This window comes from Theropithecus gelada, chromosome 2 (assembly GCF_003255815.1).
Source record: "Theropithecus gelada isolate Dixy chromosome 2, Tgel_1.0, whole genome shotgun sequence".
NCBI lineage: Eukaryota > Metazoa > Chordata > Mammalia > Primates > Cercopithecidae > Theropithecus > Theropithecus gelada.
Genome location: NC_037669.1, coordinates 109670026 through 109687001, shown reverse-complemented (window position 1 = coordinate 109687001; position 16976 = coordinate 109670026). Strand labels below are relative to the sequence as shown.

General features: G+C 37.0%; 1 protein-coding gene across 11 annotated transcripts in view; it reads left to right on the top strand.

Moving 5' to 3' along the window:
* Window positions 1-16976, top strand: part of FXR1 (FMR1 autosomal homolog 1) — a 71949-nt gene that overhangs the window by 27206 nt on the left and 27767 nt on the right. For all 11 annotated transcript variants that reach the window (XM_025376555.1, XM_025376556.1, XM_025376551.1 and 8 more), the window contains 6 exons: window positions 7192-7263; window positions 7673-7821; window positions 8043-8136; window positions 8536-8652; window positions 10597-10767; window positions 13062-13140. In XM_025376555.1, the coding sequence (XP_025232340.1) occupies window positions 7192-7263; window positions 7673-7821; window positions 8043-8136; window positions 8536-8652; window positions 10597-10767; window positions 13062-13140 (682 nt within the window). The remainder of the gene's footprint in view (window positions 1-7191; window positions 7264-7672; window positions 7822-8042; window positions 8137-8535; window positions 8653-10596; window positions 10768-13061; window positions 13141-16976) is intronic.

The window sequence follows — 16976 nt, the reverse complement described above, 5'->3', positions numbered from 1 at the left end:
TTGATCTTTTTATGTTTTTTTTCCTCAGGCAATTTTATTTTTTATTTTTTGAGACGGAGTCTCACTAAGTTGCTCAGATTGTGCAGTGGCACAATCTCAGTTCACTGCAACCTCTACCTCCTGAGTTTAAGTGATTCTCGTGCCTCGGTCCCTGAGTAGCTGGAATTAACAGGCGCACACCACCATGCCCAGCTAATTTTTTTTATTTTTAGTAGAGATGGAGTTTTGTGATGTTGGCCAGGCTGGTCTCGAACTTCTGGCCTCAAGTGAACACCTGCCTTGGCCTCCCAAAGTGCTGACATAATAGGCGTGAGACACTGCGCAGGCTTACTTTTACATTTTTGAATTATGTTTTTTTACATCTGCTTCCCTGCATTATTTTTCCCTTATATGGGGGCGTGAGGATGGGGAATCCTTTTAGATTGCTTCATATCTGATCGCCTTAGTTATGAAATGTAATTTTTTGGTCAATAAACACTTTTTCTTAAACTTTTTCTGGGATTGTGCAAAATAGCAGAGGTAAGCCTGACATCTAAGCTGATAACCTGTTTTTTTTTTTTTTTTGTCGGGGTGAGATGGAGTTTCACTATTGTTGTCCAGGCTGTAGTGCAATGGCACCATCTCGGCTCAGCGCAACCTCCGCCTCCTGGGTTCAAGTGGTTTTCCTGCTTCAGCCTCCTGAGTAGCTGGGATTACAGGCATGTGCCACCACACCTGGCTAATTTTGTATTTTTAGTAGAGACAGGTATTCTCCATGTTGGTCAGGCTGGTCTCTAACTCCTGACCTCAGGTGATCCACCTGCCTCAGCCTCCCAAAGTGCTGGGATTACAGGCTCGAGCCACCATGCCCAGCCCTGATAACGTTTTTTTATAAGATTTCTTCCTTGCATTTAGCATATTTGAAATTTTAAAAACCTGTTTTTGAACTGTGAGGTTTTCTGGTTTAGTATTCATTGTTAAAATAGGAATTGGCAAGTTTTTGTTCTTGTGGCATATGCCTTTCCTTTTCTAGTCATATGGTGGATTGTCAGGCATTATGGTTATGTATCTATATATTATATTAAAATGTTGGGATAGGCGCCTTGAGAGAAATTGGATTAAAAAAGAGAATAAAAATTATCTGAGGTAAGACACTCATTTGCAACTTTTTAGGTTGTTGTTTTTTTTTTTTTTCCAAATTTTATTTTTTTGAGACAGCATCTTACTCTGTCACCCAGGCTGGAGTACGGTGGTGCCATCATGGCTCACTACAGCCTTGACCTCCTGGGCTCAAGGGATCTTCCTTGCCTCAGCTTCTCAAGTAGCTGGGATCATAGGCATGTGCCACCATGCTGGGCTAATTTTTGTATTTTTTTGAGAGATGAGGTTTTGCCATGGTGCCCAAGCGGGTCTTGAACTCTTGGGCTCAAGCAGTCGCCCACCTCAGCCTCCCAAAGTGGTAGGATTACAGGCATGTGCTACCATGCCCAGCCTAATTTAGTATTTTATTTATGTAAAAGATATACATGGATTATTTATTCTACTTTTTAAAAAGTTTTAAGTTTGATTCTTTTGGCCAGTCTGAAGTTTTTAGCTGTCTGTATTTGGACGTAGTTTTTCTCATCATACCAAGATACCAAGACCATTGTTAGTCTTACTGCTTAGGACATGCTCACACATAAAGGAGAGAAGAACATAGTCTTTGTTACTTGTTTTTGTCTTGCGGAGTGGGTTTCTAGGACTTGATTCAGTAAAGAAAGTTGGTAGAAAACTGATTTGTTAAAGTATCAGCCTTAAAGGTGAATGAGATAATACTATTATTTAGGTAGAGAAATCACATGTTCATTCCAGATGTTAAACTTTTCTAATGTGCGTTTTCTTAAAATGTAATAATACAAAATGGCAGATACATAATAGCAGTACTCAGTAAATGTATTTCACATGTTGAAAATGGGGCCTTATGATTGATTATTTAGTTTAATAGTAAATAATATTTGGAAAATTTCTTTGGAAAAATGGAAATATAGTTAATTTATTGAAGACTGGTAAAAATTCTGTCTTTGATACTTACTCTTAATTTGGCTACTTGAAAGACATGGGTTGAACATTATGAACTTCAGTGAAAAATTGATGACTTTAGGATCCAGATTGTAATTACATTTAATTCACTTACAGTTGTTTACTTGAGTTTAGATTTTTTTTTTTTTTTTAAACAGAGTGTGACTTGGGATCATTTGGTGGAAAGAATTCTGAAATAGGTTTTTGGAATTTAATTCTTCTTATTTATTTAGTCCTGCACTCCATAAAATGATAGTGATTAAAATGAGTGCTAATGTGTTTTTAGGCTTCTCATCATGGTCACTCCACAGTCTCCTGGATTTTAGTATGTTAGAGCAGTGTGTGGGCCATTTTCTCAGAGTGTGAATTGTTCCTGTGAAATAGTTTGCAGAGTTAAGTAAAATCTGAAGAAAGGGAATTTTTGTGGGGTGCTCTTATTCAATGACATATTTGTAAATCAATTCAGTAATTAATGTTTAGGATGTAATACACTAGAGCACAGTTTTAATGCTGGCTTATTAAAGTGATATTGTGGGAGATATACTCTTCATTTTGTATAGGGTATGATTTGATCCATAGCACTAAAGTGGATCCAAATTAATAATGGTTTTTTTTTGTTTGTTTTCTTTTGTTTTGAGACGGAGTCTTGCTCTGTTGACCAGGCTGGAGTGCAGTGGCATGATCTCGGCTCACTGCAACCTCTGCCTCCTAGGTTAAAGTGATTCTCCTGCCTCAGGCTCCTGAGTAGCTGGGATTACAGGCACCCGCCACCATGCCCTGCTAGTAGAGATGGAGTTTCACCATACTGGTCAGGCTGGTCTCGAACTCCTGACCTTAGGTGATTCACCCGCCTTGGCCTCCCAAAGTGCTGGGATTACAGGTGTGAGCCACTGTGCCTGTGCCTGGCTCTTTTTTTTGTTTGTTTTAGAAGGAGTCTTGCTCTGTCACCCAGGCTGGAGGGCAGTGGTTTGATCTTGGCTCACCTCCCAAGTTCAGGAGATTCTCCTGCCTCAGCCTCCCGAGTAGCTGGGATTACGGACACCCGCCCACCACCATGCCCAGCTAATTTTTGTACTTTTAGTAGAGACGGGGTTTTGCCATGTTGGCCAGGTTGGTCTCAAACTCCTGACCTCAGGTGATCCACCAGTCTCAGCCTCCCAGAGTGCTGGGATTACAGTTGTGGGCTGTGCGGCCAAATTTGTAGTGTTTTGATTCAGGCTCAGGAATTTATGTTTAGTCACTTTATGAGAGTAACTTGGTCTTTCAGGAGTGAAGTTATTAATGAAGCTTTATAGAAATGAATATTAAGTTTAAAATATTTCACTGTTCAGTGAGAAAAGCCTCCAGGCAGTTGAAGATGGTTTATTTAGGAAGCTAGATTCATGGATGGTTATGCTTTGGTGAAAATAGAATAAGGGGGTTAGGTAGTTTTAAGACATAACATTTTCAGCAAATCAGACTTGATGTACCCACAGATTAACGAGATATTCGAGCTGCCTCTCTGAGATAGTTATTTGAATGGGCACCTTCTTTTAGTTGTTAGGATATTCTTTTTGTAACCCTCAGTATACTTGGAAAAACAGTCATCACTGATCATTTACCACATAATTTTGTAGCAGAAATAATTAAAGGATAGTAAGGTCATTATTAGACCTTATTCTTTTTTTTGAGACAGGGTCTCGCTCTGTCACCCAATTTATAGCATAGTGGCATGATCATGGCTCACTGCAGCCTTAACCTGCCAGTCTCAAGTGATCCTCCTTCCTCAGCCTCCGAAGTAGCTGGGACTAGAGGCATGCACCAACCACACCTGGCTAATTAAAAAAATTGTTTTTTTATAGAGATGGGATCTTCCTGTGTTGCCCAGGCTGGTCTCAAACTTCTGGGCTCAAGCAATCCTCCTGCCTCTGCCTCCAAAAGTGCTGGGATTACAGGCATGAGTCACTGTGCCCGGCCATTATTAGACTTTTTTTAAGGCCATTATTGATTCCATGCTGGAGTATAGTGGAGCAAACACAACTCACTGCATCCTTGACCTCCTGGGCTCAAGCGATCCTTCCACCCCACCCCAGGCCCCCAAATAGCTGAGATTACAGGCACATGCCACTATGCCTGGCTAATTTTTGTACTTTGCATAGTGATAGTGTTTCTCCATGTCGTCCAGGCTGGGCTCGAACTCTGGAGCCAAAGTGATCTGCCCACCTCAGCCTCCCAGAGTACTGGGATTACGGGCGTGAGCCACCACGCATGGCCTTATTAGACAGTTTAATAAGAGTTTAAACATAGCAAATCCAACTTTTTCATATTTTCCAGATTTTGATGATATATGTATCTACAATGAATGCAGTTGTCTAAATGTAACTAACTGCTCACTGTTACACATGAACCTAGGACATACCAATCTTACAAATACTGCTAGCAGATTTAAAATATATGTCTAATAAATTCTAGCTTATTCTGGTTATTCTTACAGTTAGATCATCAGAATGCAGTCCTTGAATACTTTGGAACTTTTAGTGGCATCTCATTCTATTGAGGAAGGGATAGCCATCTCTGCTGTAATTTTAGTATTTTTAGTCAATTGAATTGACTAATCTATTGAATATTTTTGCATTTCATTGTCTTTTTTTTTTTCTAGTTAACCTTTGTGTGCACATCTGCTTTTGACATTTCCACTTATGAAGTACATTTCGGCATACAAACGTTTCTTAAAATTTTATCTTCAATTTTTATTTTACCTTGTTTTTTTTGGAACAGAGTCTCGTTCTGTCACCCAGGCTTGAGTGTAGTGGCACGATCATTCCTTACTGCAGTCTCAACTTCCCAGGCTCCAGCAATCCTCCCACCTTAACCTTCCATGTAGGTGGGACCACAGGTGTGCTCTACCACACCTGGCTAATTTATTTTGTATTTTTGGTAGAGACGGGGTTTCATCATGTTGTCCAGGCTGATCTTGAATTCCTGAGCTCAAGCAGTCCACCCACTTGGCCCTTCAGAGTCCTGGGATTACAGGTGTAAGCCACTGCGCCTGACCACAAACGTCTTAAAAGATGAAAGAATACTGTCTGATACCCTTTTAGCAAACCAGGATGATCTGGGTTCTGGTTGGAGGATTTTGCAGTCTCAGTTGAGTCATTAACTGGATGAGAATGCACATCGTCTTTCCCTCTTCTTAGAAATACATTGTTTGAGAATATTCATCTAAGATGTCACCATCTGAAGACTTCATAGTCTGAGACTTTGCTTTGTAAGATGATTTCACATTTATCAGTAGAACCTAGTGTGCTGCTGTCTCTTTGCATCTGTTGTCTGATACCTCTACTAATTAGAAAGGCCTTCCTCTGTAAATTTTTCTTCTCTTCGCAATTATGAGTGAAAAATTCATAATTATCAACTGGTCAACGGTAGCTAAAAACAGACTACAAGGATGGTGTTTTTGATCTTTTGAACTGTTTTGAAAGAGATGTGATACCTTGGGCTATGCAGTAAGGAAACTGTGTGAACATTAACAATTTATTTCACTGTTGCATCCTCTAGGTGATGCCATCATTCCTCTGTTCCATGTTAGTCTTTATTTAAAGCATAGCTGAGAATAACTGATGAATGTTGATGAAATAGTAAAGTGTTTGAAGACATAGGAAAAATAAGATCACTAGATTCTCCTTACATTTATAAAAGGGCCCAGTGGATACATACAATAATTACAGTATAAGGGTGAGTTTTATTCTAGTGTTAAACTTTATTTTTGGAATATGTCTAAGGAAGAATATAAGTCATGAGATATTGATCCCTTTGAATAGTTAGATCTGTTTATAAAAGAAATGGAAAAACTAAAATTGAGTTTAATGGACCCTGATTGGTAAATTGGACTTACTGGTTTTTCTCATAGCTTTTTTTCTAATCATGGTGTACAGTAAAGTTCATTAGTAGGTTTTGGTTTATTCATTTCCAGTTCCAGTATTCCTACCACTTCCAAGATTACTCAAATTATCCTGATAGAAGCTTCAGGCTAAAAAAGTCTTTGTTTTTAGTTGTTTGCATTTATCTCCCAGAAGGCTGTTAATATCCACTGATAGGTTTCGTTGGTCATCTCTGCAAAGTCATTCAATCTTGGTTTTTATTGGTTCTTAGTTGTTTCTTCTCAGAAACAACTTTTCTACCTTTCTCTATATTGAAAATATAATGCATTAAAGAAGCTCTGCTGTATCATAAGAAATAACTCTAATCCCAAGTAAAAGCTTCTGTGACCTATTGCGTTAATAAAACTGATATTTATAGACATAAAGAATATAAGACTTGTTTTTTTGTGGATAGTTTTTGTTTTGTTTTGGAGATGGAATTTCGCTCTAGTTGCCTAGGCTGGAGTGCGATGGCATGATCTCTGCTCACTGCATCCTCTGCCCCCTGGATGTGATTATCCTGCCTCAAGTGATTCTCCTGCCTCAGCCTCCCGAGTAGATGAGATTACGGGCACCTGCCACCATGCCCAGCTAATTTTTGTATTTTAGTAGAGACAGGGTTTACCATGTTGGTCAGCCTGGTCTCGAACTCCTGACCTCAAGTTATCCACCCACCTTGGCCTCCCAAAGTGCTGGGATTTCAGGCGTAAGCCACTGTGCCCAGCCTGGATAGGAGTTTTGTAAGATACTTAATGTATTCTGCTAGATGGACTGAATGTGTATAATTTTTTTTTTCAGTTAAACAATTTTTTTTAGTTCATTTGATTTAGGTTCTTCAGCAAGGGATCTAAATGTCATATCCTCGATGGAATTTAAAAATTAGGTTAATCACTTTCTGAGAACAAGTTTTAATATTAACAATGTGGACAGAAACAGGAAGACCTGTGTTTTACATTATTTAAAACTCCTTTGTAAGAGTATTTCTTTAAAATAATACTTATGTTTAGTAAACCTCATGAATGTGGAATTAATTTCCAAGAAGCTAAATTGCCCAAAAAAGTGTAGTTTTATTTTTAAGTAGTAAATTTAAATGTACATATCACTTTCATTAAATTGCATTTAATATACCAGTTTAAAAAAAATAGCATTTTTGATTCTTAAGTTTAATGGGATTGGGCATTAAGAAAAAGTCATTATTTACAGCATTGAAATCTTTTGGGATGAATGGATATAGGCATTTTTTTTTTCTTCTCAGGTATATTCAAGAGCAAATGACCAAGAGCCATGTGGATGGTGGTTGGCTAAAGTTCGGATGATGAAAGGAGAAGTAAGTAATCTTCACACTTGCTTTGTGACTAGTTTCTAAGGAATTACCTCAGTGTTTGGTTTTTGTAAATGTTATTTCAACTGTTAGTTTTATTTCTGAAAGCCTACCTGAGAAATAGTTGATCACACATTTCCATTAGCATTTATTTCTGTTTGTGTTCTGTATTGGCAAACACCAAAGCTGCTCTCCAGAGGTACACCTCAAGCATGTAAGGACCACCAAGGTTCATGCTTGTAAGAACCTATAATCTAGTTTAGGCAAATCAGATTTATGTAACTAAGCTGTGCTTAGTGTTTATGCCACATGGGGGAGGGTCCATTGGTTAAGCTGAGCAAGGTAATTAGAACTTCATTTAAACTTCATTATTTTTGTTCAGATGGGATTTTTAAAGTATTTTGATGTCTTTTAGTTTTATGTCATTGAATATGCTGCTTGTGATGCTACTTACAATGAAATTGTCACATTCGAACGACTTCGGCCTGTCAATCAAAATAAAACTGTCAAAAAAAATACCTTCTTTAAATGCACAGTGGATGTTCCTGAGGATTTGAGAGAGGCGTGAGTAATTTTATTTACTATTGAATTGTTCTGTGAATTAAGAAGATTTTTCAGTCCTACAAAACATTTTCCCTAATGCCCAATCAAAACCTTGTGATGGAAAATCATCTTAATGAACAAAGGTTTTAGTGGGGGATGTCGAAATGAAACACTGACTTTGTATTATAACTCCTCTGAATTTAATCTCTTGAGGTCTTACACATGAATTAATTTCTCTCTAGGTGTGCTAATGAAAATGCACATAAAGATTTTAAGAAAGCAGTAGGAGCATGCAGAATTTTTTACCATCCAGAAACAACACAGCTGATGATACTGGTAAGATAATACCATATTATAAGGTAGCTTATTGATGGGTATTGCACAGATTTTATAATTAGATATTTCAAAAGAGAAAAGCTAAGGTCAACTTAGTGTATAGTGAATTTATTAATATAGTGTGGGAGAAAAATTTTGCAGCTATAAAATGTTAATTACATTCTTAACATCATAAAATTCTTATGTGTGAGATCCTGGATTTTTCCCAAATCAAGCATATTCTGAATAGCAGATCTAAATAATACAGGAATTCAGAAAGGAAAGTGTGATTACTCAGAGTAGTGTTAGATGAAAGAAGTGTAGTAGATGAGAAGCAAGGAAGGCTTTGTATAGAAGATGGTGTTTGTGCTATTTGGAAGAATGATTAAAGTTTTGAGTAATTAGCTTGTTTGTTTATAGTCTGCCAGTGAAGCAACTGTGAAGAGAGTAAACATCTTAAGTGACATGCATTTGCGAAGTATTCGGACGAAGTTGATGCTTATGTCCAGAAACGAAGAGGCCACTAAGCATTTAGAAGTAAGTGGGTTTACTTACAAAAGAGTTTTCTGTGTCCCTTTTAGTTTTTGTCTGTTTTTGGAGACAGATTCTGGCTCTGCTGCCCAGGCTAGAGTGTAGTGGTGCAATCTTGGCTTACTGCAACCTCCACCTCCCAGGTTCAAGCGGTTCTGCTGACTCAGCTGCCATGTAGCTGGGATTGCAAGTGTGCCCCACCAAATCCAGCTAAGTTTTGTGTTTTAGTAGAGATAGGGTTTTGCCATGTTGGCCAGGCTGGTCTCGAACTCCTGGCCTCAAGTGGTTGCCCGCCTCAGCTTTTCAAAGTGCTGGGATTACGGGCATGAGCCACCGAGCCTGGCCCCCATTTAGTTTTATATTTTATATTTTTCAAGTTCTTCGCTTCAAATGAAGACAACCTAGGACCTCTGTTCCGTAACTATTTGGAGTTGTCGTGTCTATAGAAGAATTGCTTTTCCATTTTACCTTGTATCAAACATAGCCTTTCCTTTGCTAAATGCCTGTTGACTTGTTGATAGGACTTAGATGACAGGTGCCAAAGAGCGAAGAAATTAGAGATACTCAGTAGACTGTATTGCTAGTTCTTTACTTTGTATTTAACCTTTTTATTTTTTTTAACTGCCTTGTCGTCTGTCAGTCATGATACCTTTCATCAGTAACTAGTTCACTGTAACAACTGTTGTGTGAGAGGAGAGGAGGACTAGGAGTGGTGTATCATGTGACATGTAGTATTAAAATATGAAGCTTATCATTATATGTTTGTCTTATCCTAAGGTACTCAGTTGTGTCCTGTTCTTTGCTACACTGTTAGGATACTTGTTCTTCCACTCACTCATACTTTCTAGATCTGGATGAATACACATGCATGCACACATTGTGTTGTCTTAGAGAAATTGAGATGTGTTTATTATCCTTAGGACAAATTTGGAAGTGTTCTCATTAATTTAAAAGTTCTGAACAAAGGATATGTGAACAAATCTGTCTGTATCTGGAAAAGTGTTTTAGCCTAATAGACGAATAAAACAATTTCTTTTCCCCATTCATTTTATGACATTAGATGAGTTTCCTTTATTAAGAGACTGCATTTTTTTTTTTTTTTTTTTTCCGTTATGTGGGTTTTCAGTGCTTTTTTCTTCTCGTGTTTTTCTTTACACTGTGGTAAAGTGCATATGAAACTTAGCATCTTAACCATTTTTAAGTGTACACTTAGTATTAAGTATGTTTACATTATTGATCAATCTTCAGGGCTTCTCATATTGTAAAACTGAAAATCTGTACCCTTTAGACAGCTGCTCATTTTCCCCTTTCCCCAGCCCCTGGCAACCATCATTCTGTTTTCTGTTGCTATAAATTTGACTATTTTAGATACCTCATGTAAGTAAAATCATTTTAGTCTTTTTTGTGTCTGGCGTATTTTACTTAGCATCAAGGTTCATCTGTGTAGCATGTGTCAGAATTTCCTTTTTAAGGCAGAATGTATATACCACATTGTGTTCATTCATTCATTGATCTGTGGATTTGGGTTGCTTTCACCTCTTGACTATCGTAAATAATGCTATGAACATGGATGTGCAATAAAACATTTTGTGGCCATGTGTGGTGGCTCATGCCTATAATCCCATCACTTTGGGAGGCTGAAGTGGGAGGATTGCTTTAGCCCAAGAGTTCGAGACCAGCCTGGGTAACGTAGTGAGAGCTCGTCTCTTCAAAAAATAAAAAAATAAAAAATTAGCTGGGCTCAATGGTACGTGCCTGTATTTCCAACTATTCAGGAGGCTGAAGTGGGACGATTGCTTGAGCCCAGGAGATGGAGGTGGCAGTGAGCCATGATCATGCCATTGCACGCTAGCCTTGGTGACAGAGTGAGACCCTGTCTGAAAAAAAACCATACAAAAAAGCCATTTTGCATTTTGATCTTTTATAATACTAATTTTCCTTTTTTATTAGTGCACAAAACAGCTTGCAGCAGCTTTTCATGAGGAATTTGTTGTGAGAGAAGATTTAATGGGCCTGGCAATAGGAACACATGGTAGTAACATTCAGCAAGCTAGGAAGGTTCCTGGAGTTACCGCCATTGAGCTAGATGAAGATACTGGAACATTTAGAATCTACGGAGAGGTAAGTTCTCTTTCTCCTGCCTTGGCCTTTACTATAATGTATTAACCATCTATTGTTTGATTATATTTTTATCTGAAATTCCAGTTTCCCAGTGAAACATTTTTGAGGTAGAATTTATTCAGTTAGCATCAGTCAGCCTAGTAGTCATTACTTATGCAGCTGAATTGAAGTTAACTTTGTATTGAGGGGAGTGAAAGATTTACTAAGTAATTAAATATGTAGTTTTTAAAAGTGAAGTTTCTTAACTGCTTTGGAATTTACTTCAGTTTTATACCCATAACAAATAATCTCTCCAACTGTTTTTTTTTTTTTTGGAATGTTTACTGTGTGCCAGGCACTGGCAGGAGTAAATGGCATATATTAGAATAGCTTTTCTAGAACTCGAATTTGTATAATGCTTCGTCACTGGTTAATCATGACGTTTGCAGGGGTAGAAAATTAGTAAGTTATTTTTAAAAAGTTATTCAGCCAGGTGCAGTGGCACACGTTTGCATTCCCAGCTACTTGGGAATCTGAGGCAGGAGGATTGCTTGAGCCCATGAGTTTGAATCCAGCCAGAGCAACGTAGAGTTTAAAAAAATATATATAAATTTATATATATACATATACACGCACCTTATCTGTATTTTTATGTATGTAAATTAAGACCATCCTTCAAATTTGAGTAACTGGATTTTTTTTTTTTTTTTTTTTAAAGAAACAAGGTTTTGCCATGTTGCACAGGCTGGTCTGGAACTCCTGAGCTCAAGCACTCCCCCTGCCTCAGCCTCCCAAAGTGCTGGGACTGTAGGCATGAGCCACTGTGCCTGGCCTGGAGTTTTTTTTGAATGACAATTTTGTGTCTTGACTTTTCATACATAGCTCTTATGAACAGCTTCTTTCACATGGTAAAGCTGTCTAGAGGCTTTACTTTTAATTTTGAAACCTTTAAAAGTAGACAGTATAACATAGTAATTAAGGCAGCCAAGCACTGTGGCTCATGTCTGTAACCCCAGCAATTTTGGAGGCTGAAGCAGGAAGATCACTTGAGCCCAGGACTGAGAGGCTGCAGTGAGCTATGATCGTCATTGTTGTGACAGAGCAAAGTTCTGTCTTGTTGAGAAGAAGGAGGAGAAAAAAAAAAAAGGGCTTTGGAGCTATACTGCCTGGGTTGGAATTCACTTTAAGTAGGCCACTTTGAGTAGGCTTGGAGTTTGTTACTTTGCTTCCTTGTATAAGTGTTCTCGTTATAAAATAATAATAGTGCTTACCTTAATATAGTTCTTAAAGATTGGATACATTATACAAAATGTTGATTGCATATGGTATATCACATAGTGTGCACACAATAATTTGAGCTATGGTTTTAAAATTAAATTATTTGCTTTTTAAATTTTTTTAGAGACAGGCTCCTTGCTCAGGCTGGAGTGCAGTGGTGTGATCATAGCTCACTGCAGCCTCAGACTCCTGGGCTCACGCCATCCTCTGGCCTCAGCCTCTTGAGTAGCTAGGACTATAGGCATGTACTGCCATGCTGGGCTAATTTAAATATGTATCTATATATTTTGTAGAGAGAGAGGTTTCCTATGTTGCCCAGAGTAGTCTTAAACTCTTGGCCTTAAATGATCCTCCTACATTGGCCTCCCAAACAAAGTGCTGGGGTTATAGGTGTGAGCCCACTGCATCTGGCCTTATCTGTGGTTATTAAAGAACAAGTGTTAAAAATGAAAATGACTTAATTGAGAAGTAGAAAGTCCATGTAGAGACTCACTCCCAAACCTCTAGTCGTTTAAAATTGTACTCATTAGAAATTAGGAATTTTGATGATCTTACCAGTGGGTGCTTTTAAAAAATGCATATCTGCAAAAATAGCTTTTTAAGTCATATACCTGATTTTGAGAATAAATAAAATAATTCAGACAATTTGAACAATTTGTATTGTTAACACTTAACATGAGAATTTCAACCTGGGAGTATAGACTAGTATATTTAGGATTGGGTTAAAGTTTTGGCTGTTCAGCAGCTGTGTAATTTAAACTCTGACACTAAAATTCTCAGCAGCTTAAAGATTTTAGAGATGTTATTTTATTTTTGGTTTTAATAGTACTGACTGATTTGGGATTTTTAAAAATGATTTTTTTCTTAAGTACTTTGTGAATCACTTCACCTGAAATCTCTCACCAGTGGAATGAGCATAATCTTTTAGTAGAATATAATCATTCAGAATTTTCTCTTTTCTCATCTTTTTGTTTTGGATTATGGGTTGCTTCAAGATTGAAACAGGATTTCATTTTTACTTTTCCCCTCATCTACAGAGTGCTGATGCTGTAAAAAAGGCTAGAGGTTTCTTGGAATTTGTGGAGGATTTTATTCAGGTTCCTAGGAATCTCGTTGGTAGGTACTTTTACTAAATGTTAAATAAGTTAAACATTAGTTACATATAGCGACTTAATTGAAAACTGGTCTTGTAGTCTGATAACCTTATTCCAGTTTTGTGTAGATTTATTTAGATGGCAATAATTCTTTTTTTGGTGATAACATTTTGTGTAACTTGTTATTGTCATATGTTAAAAAGTAAAGATGTTTCTTCTGTACAAGATGACCCACTAATAAGGCCCAGAGTTTTTATAACAGTTTGTCATTACAGTTTTTCATCAGCCTTCTCATCCCTTGGGATCTTTCCTATTCTCACTCCTTTACTCTCTTTTTATCATTGATATATATTCATCAAAATTATGATAGTACTTTTTGAGAAGGTATTTGTGGTATTTGTTTTGTTTAGTGTGGAAGAAAAGTAACAGTGAACTAACAATAGGGTAATAAACTTCTACACAGTAGGTCCTGAATAGTAGATTGTCACAAGGCATAGAATAATAAGGTAAGAACTTGTGGGCAGGAGAGAAGGATGATAATATGAGGGGTGATTTCACTGTTAATTATTTGACACCATTGTTGAAACTGTTGTACCCATGGATTATAGTTAAGTGACAAGAATTTGCATTTGAAGTTAGGGTTAAATGAGCATTATAGGTTGGAGTGAGTTCATTTATAACTCTGTTATTAATATGCCCTATATCTATGCTGTCTGTCTTTTTGCTATTTGAGGCAATTGGGAAGGCTTTGGTTATGTGTTAAGTACACAGTGACTATACTAAAAATTGACTCTCTAAACATTTAATATAAAAAGCAGCATCAAGATAATGTAGTGAAGTTTACTAGAAGGGGGATGAGTTTTTGTTGCCTATTATCTCTCATTATTTTTTTTTGACGCTAAGGAAATACTTTCAGCTTCTTGGGTTCCATTTATAGAATGTGGCTTATTCTGCCTTTAGGAAATGTTTAGCCACAGGCGTTCTATTTGTTAAATTGTGTAAAACAAACATTAATAGAAAAATTTAAAAAAAAACTTCCATTCTAAAAAGAATTTTTTTTTTGGCCATTAATAAGTAGTATATTCAGGAAAAGTAGTTTAAAACACAGAAATTTGTGTCTTGGAATTTAACTGTTAGTATTTATGAAAAAAGCCTTTTTTTTTTTTTTTTCCCCTGAGATGGAGTCTTGCTTTGTCACCCAGGCTGGAGTGCAGTTGCAGTGATGCACTCTTGGCTCACTGCAATCTCTGCCTCCTGGGTTCAAGCGATTCTCCTGCCTCAGCCTCCCAAGTAGCTGGGACTGTAGGTGCCTGCCACCACGTGTGGCTAATTTTTGTATTTTTAGTAGAGATGTGGTTTCACCATATTGGCCAGGCTGGTCTTGAACTCCTGCTCCTGATCTTGTGATCCGCCCACCTCAGCCTCCCAAAGTGCTGGGATTACAGGCATGATCCACCGCGCCCGGGTGTAAAAAGCCTTTCAGTTCTGCTCAAACATTTGGATAGGTATGACATTACTGCCAATTGTGTAAGCTCTACTTTATTAGTTCTTGGTATACCATTGTTCACTATAGACTGAACTGCTGGAAAGAGGAGATGTTAAAATTCAATATAAACTTGAAGAATGTTGTATAATTATACATAGGTAAGGTGCACAATGTTATCAAATGTTTATCAGTATCAAATGAAATCACCTTTGATAAGCTGCTTTTGAAAAGGATGCCCTTTTAAAAAATCGTAATTATTGACATCTGTCAGTACTAACATTGTGGTAGCTGCTGTACAGAATGTAACTTGAACTTAACTAAGGTTTCCTCACTTGTAAAAATGATTTGGCAATGGGTTTGTGAAAGGGAACCAGGTTTCTTTTCAATCCAAGTCTATCCATTATAAAAGATAGCCTTGGTCTTAGAGAGTTGTAGTAGGTATTGTGAGTAAAAGTTTCTGATATTTCAAAAATAAGAAAATTGGGTATATTTGTAGTTCTCTGTTCTCTTTATTCAGTGAAGTGGTGAGTACCTGTTGTCTCTTTTCCTGTATCCTGTCTATGTTGGCTTTGGTGATGCGGGTTGTGTGCTGTTTAGGAAATACACAATAGCAGTAACTATTACACATTGGTGAGATACTCAGGAACTTAGTACAAGAATTTCTGTTGGTTGTCATGTGTAAAAGTACAATGTTTCCCTCCATAATGTTTTATGGATGAAGCAGTCTTTTGAAAAATAGTACGTTTTTAGTCCAAATGAAAGAAAAAGAGAACTGAGGAATAAAAGGGAATGAGAACACTTGGTAGGTAAGTTCCAAAGAGGATTACCTTATACATTCATGTTCTGAGACTTCTAAGACGACCATTCCCACCCCTCCCAAATCAAAGGGAAAAATATCTGAACATTGGTTTGAAAATGGTTCAAAACCTTTCACCTCCAGAAGCCTTCCTTAATCACTTCTCTCTGTCCCTTCAGCATTTATATTCAGTGCTCAATTTATACTGCAGGTCTGCTTCAGTTTGTCAATATGGTCTGGAATTTAAACTATGGAAATGATCATATAAAATATTGACGGTCTCTGGTGGGACTAAATAAAACTTGCAGGTAGGTTCCTGCCAAGGACCCCAGAAGGGTGATGGATGATCACTCAAAACTGGTATAGTTCACAAGAAGGAAGTGGCAGAAGTTCTGGGGGAGGAATATGGTATATCAACCTAATCTTTGTTTTTCGAAAGACATTTGCTTGTTTTTAGCAGGGTCAAGGATGGAGTTGCTGCTTGAGCTTCACTGTGTTAACAATGAAAGTTGCTTTTATGTGCTGCTGCTAGGGCTGCTCAGAGAAGATACACGTCATTTGAATTCCCTGCCCTCGTTTTTTTTTTTTTTAACCTGTTCAATTGCTACTGCTTTTAAATTTAGGGTTATTAATGGGGAAGGAGGCTTGAGAGTAGGAATACAAGAGAGAAAAACCCATTATAGTCCTTTTATTGTATTGACCAGTCTACTGTTGTCATGTTCTTATTCATTCTTTAATGGAAACTGTTCAGGCATGCAACAGGAAAATCTGCCATTTTAACCCCTTCAACCAAGGTTTAAGTTTTTGTGAAAAGTGATTTATTTAAAAAATTGAGGATGTGGACTTGATAACAAATATGCTGTTGCTGTTCATTAAGGGGTACATCTGTTCCATATGGTGAAAGTTACTTGAATAGTACTTGTTAATAGGTACACAACTCAGTGTTGCTTTGTTATTTATGTGAGTATATGCTGATCTTTAGATAGTCCTTTAGGGAAAGAGAGCCTTTTGATCCCTTTGTTAATATACTCAATAACTGCTGTTTGACAGACTTGTAAGTGTAGAAAAGTTAAATATTTGAATTTTATGTCATTTTACAGTATTTTATACTTAGCAAGACAGCGTATCATGTGCATGCTTTATGTTATTTTTTTATATAGCTGTGAAGTACTTGAAAAACTTCTTGGTATAAAATGTAATACATGTAAATATTCATTCTAAAGTTATGTTCAAGTCATAGAAATCTCTTTTACAGATAGAAACTTGAAAATAAAAGCAAGATTGATGAATTTGTTACTTATGTGAATTAATAAAGTGATAATGATTAATGCAAATTAAAATAGTTTTCTCTTTGCCTTTATGTATATATCCAAGGTTTTGAAATGGGTTGGATGTTTAAAAAATATGAAAATGATATAAGCATATTTTAAAGTCTAGATTTTGAAAATTTCTTACATGCGAGCACTGTTTGTCAGTCCCAGTTAGTAATCTTAGGCATGCTGAAAGAGGAGTAAGTTTCAGACCAAGGGTAAACTTTTTTGGTAGTCTATAGGGTGAGTTAATTGAAAGTAAAAAG